General features: G+C 42.1%; 1 protein-coding gene across 1 annotated transcript; it reads right to left on the bottom strand.

The window, feature by feature from the left end:
* Positions 1–2,788: 2,788 nt before the first annotated feature.
* Positions 2,789–14,439, bottom strand: LOC124150680. The gene is made up of 7 exons (XM_046522682.2): positions 14,342–14,439; positions 11,359–11,439; positions 10,607–10,675; positions 9,244–9,273; positions 8,866–8,966; positions 5,593–6,613; positions 2,789–3,815 (listed from the first exon to the last, which is right to left on the bottom strand). The coding sequence occupies exons 1-7, from the start codon at positions 14,410–14,412 to the stop codon at positions 3,710–3,712; spliced, it is 1,479 nt and encodes a 492-aa protein (XP_046378638.2). The 5' UTR covers positions 14,413–14,439; the 3' UTR covers positions 2,789–3,709.
* Between the last annotated feature and the right edge of the window lie 633 nt (positions 14,440–15,072).

The following is a 15,072-nucleotide window of genomic DNA, read 5'->3' as shown; positions in this document are numbered from 1 at the left end:
ATCACCCAATAGACACGGTGTCCGACCAAGGGTGTGTAGATTAACTGGGTTTCAGTGTATATGTTTCGTATTGGATGTGTTGTAGCTAGGATTATGTGAGACACACTAAATACCTTATGGGTGACGGTTTTGTTAATCTGCGGATTTGTGTTTACGTCAGATGTTTTGCTTTATTTATGATTGCTGTTTAGCTTCTTTTACACATGCTGTTGAAACATACCAAGTTGTTAGTAGATGTCTGTCTGACATACCTGAAGTTTAATATAGGTCGCCTAACTAAATGCTCATCTCTTTCCGCTCACCCCAATATTGTAGGTTTTTTTCCTAAGACGATTGTTATAAGTTTCATTTTATGCATTTTAGATATATACATTGTATTTGTAATACGATTGAATAAATATTTTTGTGGATCAGTTGGTTCAGGTTGTGCGTCATCATTCCAGAACGTTTAATGGGTACTCATGCTGTTAGCCTCTGTTTTGACTGGAACAGTTATACTCCCAAGTAATCTGTGCTTTTTACTTAATGTATCTGGTGATCAGGCTCCATGTGTTGTCATGGTAATATCGGCGCCGGACGTGTCACATAATATTAACCACTCTGGACCGTACCAATCTCATGAAAATCAGATCTTTGTTCTCGCTATCGCTAAACAAAGATCTGAGGACATCCCATTACGGGTCACGTCAGAACGATCTTTTATCCGACCAATCAAAGCATCGCTTACCAAATCGTGAAAGTGACAGTCGGAATGTGTTTCCTAATCATGCAACCTCGAAAACGTTAACACGGGGTATTCCGAACGACAGTTACGGCCCCTACGACTGATTCCGTCAAAATTATCGTCTGTCTTTCGCTTCCGTGGGATAAACATTTGAACGGAGGAGGCGTTGCACAGTACCTGGGAAGCACTGCCATACAATCTCAACCACATATTAGACATTCCGGAATGTTCGTTTGTTCAGTTTTCAAAATTTTAATCGAGAACTGTGTCAACATATTTTTCAAGCATAGTCTGAAATGGAAGTCGCCTTATTGCTCTATTTTTAGTCCTGTCCAGCATCCATTGGTCGCAAATACCAAGCTACGATTCATCTCGTCAAACTAACGTCAGGCTGATTTTGCACAGTTTATCAGAAATATTACAAAATGTGGTGCACAATTATATATTCCTCTTGTTCCTAATTCATGTACCCTTTGAATAGTCAAACCTTACCTTTACAACTGAGTGCCTGAGTCATTAGTTTTAAAATATTATGTGATCGAATGTACTTCCTAATTTGAGACAACGATCGTTTCATTCGACGCCTGAAGTTCATTTCCATAGGAAAGATCTGGCAGTATTCAGTGGATGTAGCCCGTGAAGGTAGAATTATAGGTCTTCGGCAACCCAAGCTTGCCGTAAAAGGCGACTATGCTTGTCGTTAGAAGCGACTAACGGGATCGGGTGGTCAGGCTCGCTGATCCCAATTGCGTAGATCGATGCTCATGATGTCAATCATTGAATTGTTTGGTCCAGACTCGAATTGTTTACAGACCACCCTCATATAGCTGGAATAATGCTGAGTGCGGCGTTGAACAATAAACAAACAAACAAACAAACCAGTGGAAGTCTGAGAGCAAATGCGGCGCAGTACAAAGCTACGATTTCACTGATTGGTTGATTGCGTGTGTTTATACCCGATAGGGGGCCACGGTGGCCCAGTCGTCTAAGGCGCCAGAAACCTATGAATGTGGGTTCGAATCCCGGTTCGCCCCAATTATGTTTATAGGTTTGTCGTGCTCGTGGCTTTCACCGAAGTGGTAAACGTCATGGACCTGCATCACTTGGGGCTTTCCCCCCACATTAAGCTTACACGCCGTGATATAACTGGAATACTGTTAAAAGCGGCGTAAAACCCAACTCACTCACTCAATTATACCCGATAGCATGTGACGTGGTTCATGACATCAACCTCTGATTTGTCTGGTCCTGAGTTGATGATTTACAGACTGCAGTGACATACGTGCCATGTTACTGAGTGCGACAACAAACAAACAATTCTAATGTGTTGACACGATTGTGTTTAAGAAAATGCCGAACCTTAGTCTACCTGCTCTATATGTCCTCATGACATCTGACTGAAACCCTTGTATTAGTCTCCGCCCGGAGAACGGAAGGTCCGGGGTTCGATCCCCAACCGCGTCATACCAAAAGACGTTAAAAGATGGTACTTGTTGTTACCCTGTCTGGCGCTCGGCATTAAGGGCCTAAAACAAGGACTGTCAGGACTCGGAGTCAGTATACAGTGTCTGAGTGGGGTATTCATGTTAAACTGCGGCATGGTATCTCAGTGGGCTAGCACTATAAATCGGAATCAGTCCGGACTAGTACAAGCAGCCACACACACACACACACACGTGCATGCACGTCGCTATGTAAGTGCAATAATCTTAGACGCGACGTTAAACCCAATTTAAAAAATTCACCTCACCTCACCTTGTATTAGTCCTGTCAGCACTACCTTCTGTTATAGTAGAATCATGCTTAGAGCCGCATGCTGGAACGTGAACACCATATTTTGTCGATGGGGCACGGTTTGTCAGCACCATACCCGTGCTCGTGGGTTTCACCGAAGTGGTAAACGCCTGAGACCTGCATCACTTCGGGCTTTCCTTCCACATTAAGCTGACACGCCGTGATGTAACTGGAATACTGTTAAAAGCGGCGTTAAACCCAACTCAATCACTCACTATTTGGTCGATTCCTATGTTCAGAATTCTATGGAACACATAAAAAGCAATCTTAAACATGTATAGAAATATTTATTTGAAATATGTTTCACAGAGCTACATAAATCCATGCAGACACGGACAGATATCAATATACATTCAACTCGAACACCATAATTCCCACAAACCCTACTTATGCTTGGGTAAAAACAGAAAAACAAAGTAAACTCAATTATTATATACCCAAATAACCAATCATCCTTGTATAACAGGAGAACACAACTGGCTATTCAATCTCAACACATGTTCCCGAGGCAAGTGAGTTAACTGACTATAAAAGTGGGAACTGGACTTAAGTCAGTTAACTCTCTTGCCTCGGGAAGATGATCTCAACATGGAAAGGTTCAATTCTTTCATATGAGGCATTTAACATTTTACGTATAATTTTATATACTACAAACATTTTCAACGCCTAAGGAGTCGTGAAAAAAGTACACGTTTTCAAACTGGCAAACCCCATTATTCAACGATATAAAAGGAAACTAAATTATCTATAGTATGAAATAGGGCATCAGTATTCCATGCACAAGTGGAGTTTAATACAAAAAAGACGTAAGATGCAACATACTAACCGTCCAATTATGACAACACTATAACTGCCTTATGATAATACGAGCTGACAAAGTCCTCGTTGTCATGGTAATAAAATAAACATACAAAAATCGATTATATAAACATCTTTCAAACAAAAATAGACACGACGTCGGAACAAACCAACTGCATTTGTAAAATATTGCCAAATAAATCTACAACCGTAAACAAACAATTATAAGCGAATAAGAAATGAACAGAACTTGAGTTTGAATATAAGGCAACAAATAAATCAATAATTAATAAAATCTGTGTGATGGATGCATGCTCTTTTCACCCAAAATAGATTTGTTTAAGTCGTGCATGTTACAATACGTGTCCAACATTTCATGTTACAACAGCAAGCTCAGCCTCTGAAGACGGAGGAATTGGTTCCATCGAAGAACATTCGCTTTGAGTAGATCCTGTTGTCGCGGAGATCGGGGACGTCCTCCACATGAATGAGGTGGTGCCTGCATTTGAAGAAAGAGCATCAAATTCCAGTAACAGCAAGGATGAATCTGCATGATTCTGGTGGAGGCAGTTCTGGCGTGATGTGAGGTGGAATGGTGTTAACGTTGTTCCATAGTATTGCACTTATTGCACGTGTTTGCGCACGTGTCCGCTTGTAATAACCCGTGCTAATAAAGTCTTGCGATGTTTCCAAATGTGATTTTGACGCTATTATCAGTACAATGTCCATGTTTAAACTAGGGAGCACGGGTGATCCCAGTTGGTCTTGGGTTCGAATCCCACATTCGCCCTTATTATGTTTCTAGCTTTTTCAGCAGCTTGCCTGTCCTCGTGGGTTTCACCAAAGTGGTAAACGCCGGACACCTGCATCACTTCGGGCTTTCCTTCCACATTAAACTGACACGCCGTGATATAACTGGAATATTGTTAAAAGTGTCGGTAAACCCAACTCTAGTAAAGTCGCTTTGTGGAATGTGTATGCACGAAGTACTTTTCTCAAACACATACAATGGCATTTCTTCGTCCATTAGGGGCGGTCGGGTAGCCTAGTGGTTATAGCGTTCGCTCGTCACGCCGAAGACCCGGGTTCGATTCCCGACATGGGTACAATGTGTGAAGCCCATTTCAGGTGTACCCCGCCGTGATTTTGCTGGAATATTGCTAAAAGCGGCATAAAACCATACTCACTCACTCACTCTCCTTCCATTACTTCCAATTCTTTGCCCGAGTGACAAAAATATCAGAACAAAACTTTCGGTGTTCATGTACTTATTGTCATTAGAAAGAACTTAGTGGTTTCGGTACCGGTGAAAGCAATGCAGGTGCCAGCATCTGTACCAACACGTCGAGTTCAAAGAATAAACAAGTTTAAATTCACAACTCGACCCTATCCTCAATGATTATGCAGCTTCTAAAATGCCACTGAAAGATATGTAGTGAGTGAGTGAGTGAGTATGGTTTTACGCCGCTTTTAGCAATATTCCAGCAATATCACAGAAATGGGCTTCACACATTGTACCCATGTCGGGACTCGAACCCGGGTCTTCGGCGTGACGAGCGAACGCTTTAACCACTAGGCTACCCGACCGCCCCGAAAGATATGTAGAGATTATCATACGGGTATAGTCATACTGATTTTACGAAACGAGCGTCAGAATTCTTGTATTTCCCGAGCGAGAACGAAGACAATACATGAATTCTTAAACGAGTTTTGTAAAATCAGTATGACATACATGCGATTGTAATAATTTCTAAATCATCCTTTATTTCTAGATCTTTATCCTTTTGTGCTCCACTTTAAAAATGCACAGACTACGACCGCAGTCTCAGAAAACCACAATTTACGAATGTCCACAATCTTCATCTGTGACATCGATCTAGTGACGATCTTACGTCACAATCAGATTCGAATGACGTCAACAATGACGTATATGTAAACCATACACTGGTACGCGTGAAGTGATACTGTATTTGAACTAGTATTTATCATCCCAAACCGATTCCCACAGGAGAAATAACTGAGAAGAGCTTATGCATATGTCCCTTTGCCCCCGCATATGTACACGCGACAGTAAAAAATTCAAAACGTTATTTACGGCAAGTAATAAATAAAATACTAAACTCACTTTCGCTCGTCAGATACCAGAACTATTCACTCGTTTCATAAAATTGGAATTACACGGGAGCACGTTAAATATTCTATGTTTATGAACTCAGGTATTTCTAACTCTGTAGGTGAGAACGCACGTTATGATCCAGGCATGGACAGCAACTTACCTTGAATGGCAGAAGCTCCTGAAGTCGCGAATCTGTAGACGAGGAAGGAGAGTATTCCTCCTCCACCCGGCTTCCAGCATCTCGTCCGTCCCCCACTCTGCGTCATCCCTCTTCTCCTGGTCTTCATCCCCCTCGTCCTCTTCCTTCCCCTCCTGCTCTTCCTCGCGACTCTGGGCCTCCCGCACCAAGACCGAGTAAGGCAGGTAATTTGAGTTTCTACCTATCTCATATACATTCGGTGGATTCTCATCGAATCTGACTTTCCTCAAGGGGCGAGTGCAGTCAGTATGAATGCGAGTTTGAGCCCCTTCCGGATAACGTATTTTGATCCGTTCCTTGCGAAGGCCTTCTCTTGCTTTACAGGGATCAATGATCTTCGGTTGATCTGGGAACAGACTGGGAGAGTCACAGTTTATACGTTTCCTGCCTGACTTCTTTCTTCGTGGACGTTTACCCATCTCCTGTTTGGGCTGAAGGTGTTCCTGGGGCCCGTGAGCGACCCGAGGCAGCTCGCTATCAGCATCAGCATATGATGGATGAATCTTGGTGTACACGTTCGGCAGGTTCCAGCCTTCTTGACTCAGTCTCGCTCTGATGTTTATCAAAGAATCAAAGACTGGGATCCGCTGGGAAGGATTGTCATCTTCCTGTTCTTGAGATGCGGCTTCTTCATCATCAACGTCATCATCTCCCTCTGCTTCCTTGACATCAGGATCGTTAGCATATGAGAACCTTCTCTGAATGGGAGGAACGAAAAACTTTGCTTGATCGTCGACCAGACTAGAGTTGGAGTATGACTGCCTGTCGGCGGTCGTGTACGGGAAATTCTCGTATTCCTTCAAGGGTTCCCGGACTGTCGCTGGATTTGGTTTGCCTGGCTTGGTCATCTTCTCCATCCGGATCGTCCGCTTGATGTTCTGGGTGTGGTCCGGGAATGTTGTGGGGGCACGGGGACAGATGTACAGGTCCCGCATGCACTGTGCCAAGCATTCTCTGGTTGGTCGACTCAGGGCATACGTGCCTGTCATGGTGTTAAAGCAAAGAAAACACTTATATATCTAAGTAGGTTGAACCAACACAACTGAGCCATTTTATTGTATATATTCCTGGAAACAGTAAAGTGACAAAACACGGGAGCTAAAATCCGCTGTGGAGTTGCGTCCCCTTGTCACACAAGGATCCGATTGCCGTTAGTTCAAATCTTAAATTCATCCCGGTGATGATGTTGGGTCTTTCAGCTTCTTACCCGTAATTTGGGCTCCACAAAGGGGTAAACGTTTTCGACTTACCTAACTTGTTGATCAAGCTGACCCGCCATGACACAACTGAAACACTGTTTAAAGCACACACCCTACATACTTCCCCAGGCATGTTCACAAACGAAGCTACCGTGAATGGAATGCGTTTCAGCAAACCAGGATATGAGTTTAGGTCACAGTCGCGTTCAAGATTATTTCACTTTTGGATAGAGACGTGTATGCACGTGTGTGTGCTGCTACTATTTCGAACTTCTGCCAGTTTCATAGTGTTAGTCCACTGAGATACCATGCCGTGGTTTAATATGGATAGCGCACTCAGACACATAATACTGACCCACGCCGGTCAGTCGTTGCATTATGCCCTCGATGCCGACGGCTAGGCGGGGTAACTAGTGACATATTTTAACGTATTTTGGTATAACGCGACCAGGTGGTCGATCCACCGATCTTCCGGGCAAACGCTCTAGCAACTACACCACGGAGGAAACGTGTAGAAGACTCTCTGGGCAAACTGTGGAATACGTCGGACATAGAAGTGGTGAGGGTGAAATGGGGTTAACGTCACGTTCAATATTATTGCACTTATATAGCGACGTGCATGCACGTGTGTGTGTGTGGTGTATGTGTATGGCTGCTTGTACTACTCCGGACTGATGCAGATTTTATAATGCCAGCGCACTGAGATACCATGCTGCAGTTTAACATGTATAACCTACTCAGACACAGTATACTGACTCCGAGCCGAACAGTCCTTCTTTTAGCCCCTCAATACCGAGCACCAGTCAGGGTAACAACAAGTACCATCTTTTAACGTCTTTTGGTATGACGCGGCCAGGGATCGAACCCGAACCTTCCGCTCTCCGGACAGACACTCTACCACAAGACCACGGAGACGGACGAAATATCAGTGACGTGTGTATATATTTATTACTCAACTGCATCTTCGATTATCCAGGGTATTGTATATCCCCATTATATTATGAGACTCCCATGAAGCCCTAGTCTACTCCACGACTGAAAGTGCGCGGGTGTTTTAGATTCCACAAAACCATCTTACTACGTATTGTGATTGAGTGAGTATGGTTTTACGCCACTTTCAGCAATATTCCAGCAATATCACGGCGGGGGACACCAGAAATGGGCTTCACACATGGTACCCACGGGAATCGAACCCGTGTCATCGGCGTGAGGAGCGAACGCTTTAACCACTAGGCTACCCAATCGCCACCTTGGTACGCATAGGACGAGCGTGTATTGTCATGTACTGTCAGTGCTGCCGGAAGACCACTTCGTAGAGAGCCGTCTACACTTTCTTCAGGGGGCGGTGGGGTAGCCCAGTGGTTGAAATGTACGCTTGTCACGCTGATGCCCCGGGTTTGATTTCCAATGATAATCCTGGAATAATACGTTACAGACAGGTGGGGAATAACCATCTTCCCGAGGCAAGAGAGTTAACTGACTTTAAAAGTCCAGTTTCCACCCTTGCCGAACTAGGCTGGTATTATGGAGTTACATTTTGGCTGGACTAACGAGTCTATGCATAGTCCAATCAAAATCGCGCACCGAAATCGAAATCCGGTTCGTAAAGTGTCATGCAGATTTCGGTCGACTGAAGGATTTGCAAAGCATGTGCACCGCTAACTCGTTGTCAACAGATATTTTCTAAATCTTTTCATGTTTCTAATCAAGGTGCTCACGTGATTTGATGCACTTCGCGATGTTAGACTCGTTTTATCACAATATAGATCTTGATTATCGATCAGATCGTCTTGACTGGGCGCCACCGTTTTATTTGAAGCAAATGCAAGTGATACGAGAGGTTGAATCTGATTGGTCAATAGAAGAGGCATAGACAGGACATAACTCGTAACAGCCACTGGTGGCGCTACGATCGAGCCCAGGAATTCCAGCCTAGTTCGGCAAGGGTGGAAACTGGACTTTTAAAGTCAGTTAACTCTCTTGCCTCGGGAAGATGGTTAACTCACTTGCCTCGGGAAGATGGGGAATAACTTACCGTCATTCTGCTGGCGGTCAGGGTCGTTCCGTGGGAAGATGGCTGGGGCCGGTCTGTGGGGAACCCGTCGGGACTTGTTGTGAGTCATGTTCATCCGACGCCTGTACATAATGTGTGAGTGTCAGAAAACGACAAGCATATATTGGTTTCCGAACACATGCAAAGCTGAAATGCCTGGCATGTAACCGGGGTCATTATTGCTTGGAAAGGGTTTCAGGAAATTCTTTACTGTGGCAATGAAATGGGAGTTTTAAATTATAATGATTTCGCAATGATATTAATAAGATATTAAACAATATCTGACTTAATTAGAGTAAGTAAGATTCAATAAAGTGTTTAATGTGTATCAAATGTATGAAAGAAACGGGACACTCTTACCCGACATCGTCGTGATTGGGTTTCGGTGACCTGAAATGTATGAATGTCTGAGGGTAAAGTTCATACATCCAATTTGTATACAAAGATATTAAGACAATGGCCAGAAATGAGTTCAGTTTTGGTTTACGGATTTTGAAAGAGATTGATTGGGCCGGTAGGTCGCAAAAAAAATGCTTTGTAAGGATTTTGTAATCATCAAATATTTGTGTTGGATCGGTAAGTGATATATTTTTTTAAATCTTGTCCCGGTTTGGTCCTTTTAAAGATTATAAATCTTAAATCTGACATCGGCATTTCATTGTCATTTTATTATTTTCGAATTATTCGATTTTTAAGGTAGGCGGATCCGAAAACCAAAAAAAAATAAAAAATGTAAGTCCTAATGACGTCACTATCACTCCTATATCCTCCCTCGGTTTTCTACTGAATCATATGAAACGGATCGGGTGGTCAGACTATGTTCGCGTTGATTGTGTGGAGGTATACCCCGATTGTGTGGACCACCGTTTTTTTCTGGTCCAGACTGGGTGGGGTAGGGCGACGTGACATATATGGAATATATGCAATAATCATGCTAAATTCCTGATTGGGTTTGATTTGGTTCTGTATGATGTGTTTGATTCATTGTGTCTCTTACAAGCAGGTTACATGTATTCAACCTATTACGATCCGGGTTACAATACCCGTGAAGATCCGGGGTAGAATAGGTCTTCAGCAACCCATGCTTGCCGTAAAAGGCGACTATGCTTGTCGTAAGAGGCGACTGACGGGATCGGGTGGTCAGACTTGGTTAATGCATTCATAGTATCCTTATTGCTTGGATCGATGCTCATGATGTCAATCAGTGGATTGTCTGATCCAGATTCGATTATTTACAGACCGCCGTCATATAGGAGGAATATTGCTGAGTGCGGCGTTAAACAACAAACAAACAAACATGCACATGGGGTGAAATAAAAGTCTAATAAATAAACATGGATGTTGGAGCATGACTAAGTGAGATAGTTACTTGCTCTTCAGGTCAATATCGACGAACTTCGGCGATATCTGACGTAATAAACATTTGTAAATGATTGATTTTGTGCACCGTGGACCAAGTTAAGTAATAACTGACTTCATTGAATCAATATGTTTTGTGTAGATGGAGGTATTAACGTAAGATCCACTGTACACACTGAGTAAATTAGCATAGCGGACAGTACTTAGTCCGTTAGTGGGAGTGGCTTAAAGTTTGTCGATTTGTGGAAGATAAACGCATAACAAAGTGTATGGTTAGCCCATAAAATGCCACCGAATCACTTGCAATAATTTTATCTATTCAAAGCAAATTAATTCACAGTAAAGACTTCAGTAAGTAACTCACATGAAACTCTCCACATCGCCCGTTCTCACCCCCAACGGGACCAGGTGCACACTGGCGATGTTGTTCCGACTGCAACAGTAAAACAATAAAACAGCTGCTTTGCATTTGTATTTTCAATGCGTTTTATTCATCGAAACCTGAACGTAGAAAACAGAAATTGAAACCTGCCGCTGGGATGTTTCATCACACTGAAAATAATTATTAAGATTTGATACTAATGCGAAATAAGGCCCTGACCATTATTAGGTACCGAATTGTCGTTTGCAGTCTTTTTAAACACGTTTTACGTTTATTGTTGATTTATTGAAGATCGATTAGGGCGCTGGTAATGACTTTGTACGGCAGCTTCAGATAGCGTCATTTGGTGCAATTTATCTACTTCGATTTTAAGTGCAGAATATTTGTTTACTTTTAATGTCCGGCAACTTGCAGCGGTCGCCAGTAACTATGGGAAAGGTGTAAATCCTGCTGGGGAATTCTGAAGGTAGCAGAGGTACTGCGTAAGTCCCCTTGGTTCCTGGTAGGGTGACATTGGTTTTCATGTTGAGGATCTTTTGCCCGTTTTATATCGTACGTTGTCTAATACTAAGATATTTTAATATTCTACAACTAGTTTTTAGTCAGTTTGTGATATATTGCTAGTTATTATACTGTTCTTCGACGACAAGTGTTAAAATAGTAATAGTTGCCATTCTTACAGAGTATATGTCTAGTATTTCAGGTCAAATGAATGACTGTCCTGTCATACTCACAATCTGGCCAGGGGGTCCCATGGTTCACAGAGCGGGACGTCGTGTAGTGGGTTCTCGCCCCATCGTTGCGGCCTTGGCGAACTGGCAAATGAAACATGCTGAATAGATAGAGATACATCGGATATTCTAACAACGGCACACAATCCATTCTTTCGTTATAACAGTTCCAGGTGTATCACGGCAACTGCAGCTCAATTTTGGAGGGCTTCAGGAATGACAGGTCTCTGTTGTTAACCATTTTTTCAGACCCACATGCCCATGTTTGTGTTTGTAAGACCTAGGTACATCTACTAGGGGGGAACTAGGACACAAACCCTCAATCAGCGGATCCTGTACATCGCGCTTCACGGCTTTCGGTGGCTGTATCATCCGCCAGACTGGTTCCCCGAGTATTCTGCGCTGGCGCTACACTGAGCGCTAGCGCAGCATACCCAGGGAATCAGGCTGTATCATCCGTGTACTTGTTAACACGCTCTCTATTTTCTCTGGTGGTGATAAATTTGGACTGAGTGATTTATGTATTGCCAATTTGTTTAGTGTGCTTTTATCTTTTGGTTAAACGTGAAATGTTTTGTTTTGGTTTTTTTTGTATGTGGAGCCCATTTGGAACAATATCAAGAATATGTTTTATAGGCCCTTTGAAGGTGGCATTTTTCCTTATAGCGAATTCGTTCTAGATTATTATTGAGTAAGCGAGTATGGTTTTACGCCGTTTTTAGCAATATTACAGCAATATCACGGCGCGGGATACCAGAAATGGGCTTCATACATTGTACCCATGTAGGGAATCGAACCTGGGTCTTCGGCGTAACGAGCGAACGCTTTAACCAGAAGGCTACCCGCCCGCCCATAGTGACTACTGAAGAAATAATTTTTTGTCAACTTTCCTTAACTGTAGTACAACTGCATATACTATTATCATCTGTGATTTTAATGTTGACATTTATCGTTTTAAAGTACACTGTAGCCCTACAGGTTGGACATCAAATTTAACAGTGTAGATATAAACTGACAAAAGAAAGACGCTTGAAAATTGGATTTCACCAAAAAAATACAAACGTTAATTAGGATGAAAACAGTCGCCGAAACACTGCAATCTTGAGTCCCACGTGAGACACAACTATGATATCCGTATCAAATACATAACCATCGAATAACTACTTATTGTTTGTTTCAGTTTTACCCACCATCAAACATGGTTGTATACTTTCTTTTGCCCAGCAGTGTATTATGGATTGCTGTCATTCAAATGAAGTGATGATACTATAATATTTGTATCACTCTCACTCTAGGCTGACGAAAAGTTGTGCTCACTTATTGCATTTGGGATTTCCTGGAGTTTTGGGTTTTTTTTGTTTTTGTTTTTTAGCTTTAAGTTTTCAAGACAACATTCGTGATTTATCATCAGTTATCCAATACGCGTAGTGCCTGTATATTATTTGGAAGGTCGTTTGATTAACCGCGTAACCGAGGCAGGCGTTGTTTGGATAGGATGTCTCTACGTTACGTCTGTAGAACCAACGTTTATTCTGATATTTACGGTAAATTGAAAAAAAGTTCGCCTCGTCAACATAATTTTTTTACACACCAGTAAAATGTTGAAAGTGCTTTTTGCTATTCAGGATTTTTTAAAGTTTATATTTTTGAGTTTTTGGAAACTTGTGGAAATGAAAGTTGCGTTTCCAAGGCAACATGTCGGTCATTTGCCCAAATGAGAGTAGGGTGATTTCCGTCGTTTAAATCCTAAGCTGGTCAATTTTACATGTGAAACTTTGCATAAAATTCAGAGAAGTGACGAAATGGTGTCTACATGTATTGGTATTCATGATATTTTGGATTTTTCGTTTCCAAGGCAACGTTCGATCGAATGTAAGTATGGTTCATTTCAACAACATCATACACAAACGCTTCAATATCTTCCGGAAGACTTTGTAATACATCATGTCAGGTAATCGCAGAACTGATGTCGTTTGCTTTTCAGTAATTAAAAGCGTTCAGTTTTCGTCAACTGAAAGTAGGCTTTGTGTCTAATGCCAAACTAGGTTCAAACCTGAATTTGTTTTGTTTCAAGAGTATAGCTCTCAATTGGTTCTGTATTCTAAAGGAGGGTTTGAATTACCAAGCTACATGTTGTGCCTTTGTGTATACATCAGACTAGTAAGGTTCCTATTAATGTTGGGGTAATTCTAACCAATTCAGTTCGTCGTCACTTCCAACCGACTTAGGTGTCCTTTTGTACGCATTCTAAAGAGTACAGTGTAGTAGAAAATGAATGGGCTGTTTAGATTCGTTCACTGTCCTCATTCACATTTTGCCACATCGTAATTATTCTGATGCCGACATACGAGTGGAGTTTGATGCTTTGCATCACTATTTTCTTATACAGTAAACCACGGTAATAACGAACTCGAAGTGAGCACTAATTTTAGTTCGTAATAACCGAAGTTCGTTATAAGCATATATACGACATTTATACAACAAATGGTCGGGACGGAACAATAAGTTCGTTATATCAGTCAGTTCGTTATGTGCGTGTTCGTTATAACCGTAGTTTATTGTATGTACTTTTGTATGTGATCAATTATTTGTGCAGGGGATGGAGTGATGCATTTTCAGGTCTTCGGACCGCCTCGGAGATTCTAATGTTGGAAGAGAAAGGTGAACTGTCGTGCAAAAGAAAGTATACACTGGAAAAATGTATTTCACCAAAGACTTTACAAACGTGATCAAGAAGTTCATAGGATGAACACAGTCGACGAAACACTTTAAACTTAAGGCCCAACTATGATACCCGTGTCAAATACATCACCATCGAATATAAACCATTTCCTTTTCTTTTCATGTTAGCCATCATTAAATGAGGGCGTAAACTTTCTTTTTTCTCCAGCAGTTAAGTCGGCAAAATACACCCTGTTACACAGCAACCCACTGACAACACCGCGACATATTAAGCATGGGTGCTTCGCAAGTAAACGCCACTGACCTCTGGTCACTGTGTCCCGTGTACAATGTCCTTGACTTGGGAGCATAGGTAGGGACAACGAGAGACGCCATCCCGACAATGTCCGCTTCACCGACAGACCAGACACGTCTGTGACGTCATACGATTGTTACGTCATCGCCTTGCTACGACTGGGTCTAAACTGGTTCCCGGCTCCCTATGCGCGTCGTCAACTTGCGCCAAGCCGGTACAGTAAGCTGGTTCCCAGCTCCCTATGCGCGTCGTCAACTTGCGCCAAGCTAGGAGCCGGTACAGGCCAAAATTAAAAAAAACACTCGGCGTCTTTATTTGACGTCACATCCGGTGATTTTCCAAAATGGCTACGCTAATGCCATAATGTTGTAATTATTATGTAGATTTTGAATATCTTTTATACATTTTTTCACACATTTAATTTCAGGTTTTTTTGCTATTCTATTCCAATTTCAATGTTTTCAACAGAAGTTTCATCATTTTAACGTAATCATCCAATAAATATATTGCAACCACACACATTTCTATTTTGTCAGAAGAGTCACATCATATATATTACGAGTTATTCCTTATTCCTTAAATTGAACACCAACCCACGTAAACATAAGCATTTTTGACGTCATGGAATGGAATGGCAAAGTTAGGAATATTTTAAATGCGACATTTATATTGTATGCGTGGCTCTGCATATGCCGACATATATAAACTTCCTACATGCGTATCTCGTTCAAATACCTGAG

Source organism: Haliotis rufescens, unplaced genomic scaffold (genome assembly GCF_023055435.1).
Source record: "Haliotis rufescens isolate VD_foot unplaced genomic scaffold, xgHalRufe1.0.p SCAF_119, whole genome shotgun sequence".
Taxonomy (NCBI): Eukaryota; Metazoa; Mollusca; class Gastropoda; order Lepetellida; family Haliotidae; genus Haliotis; species Haliotis rufescens.
This window is presented reverse-complemented; position numbering and strand designations above follow the sequence as displayed.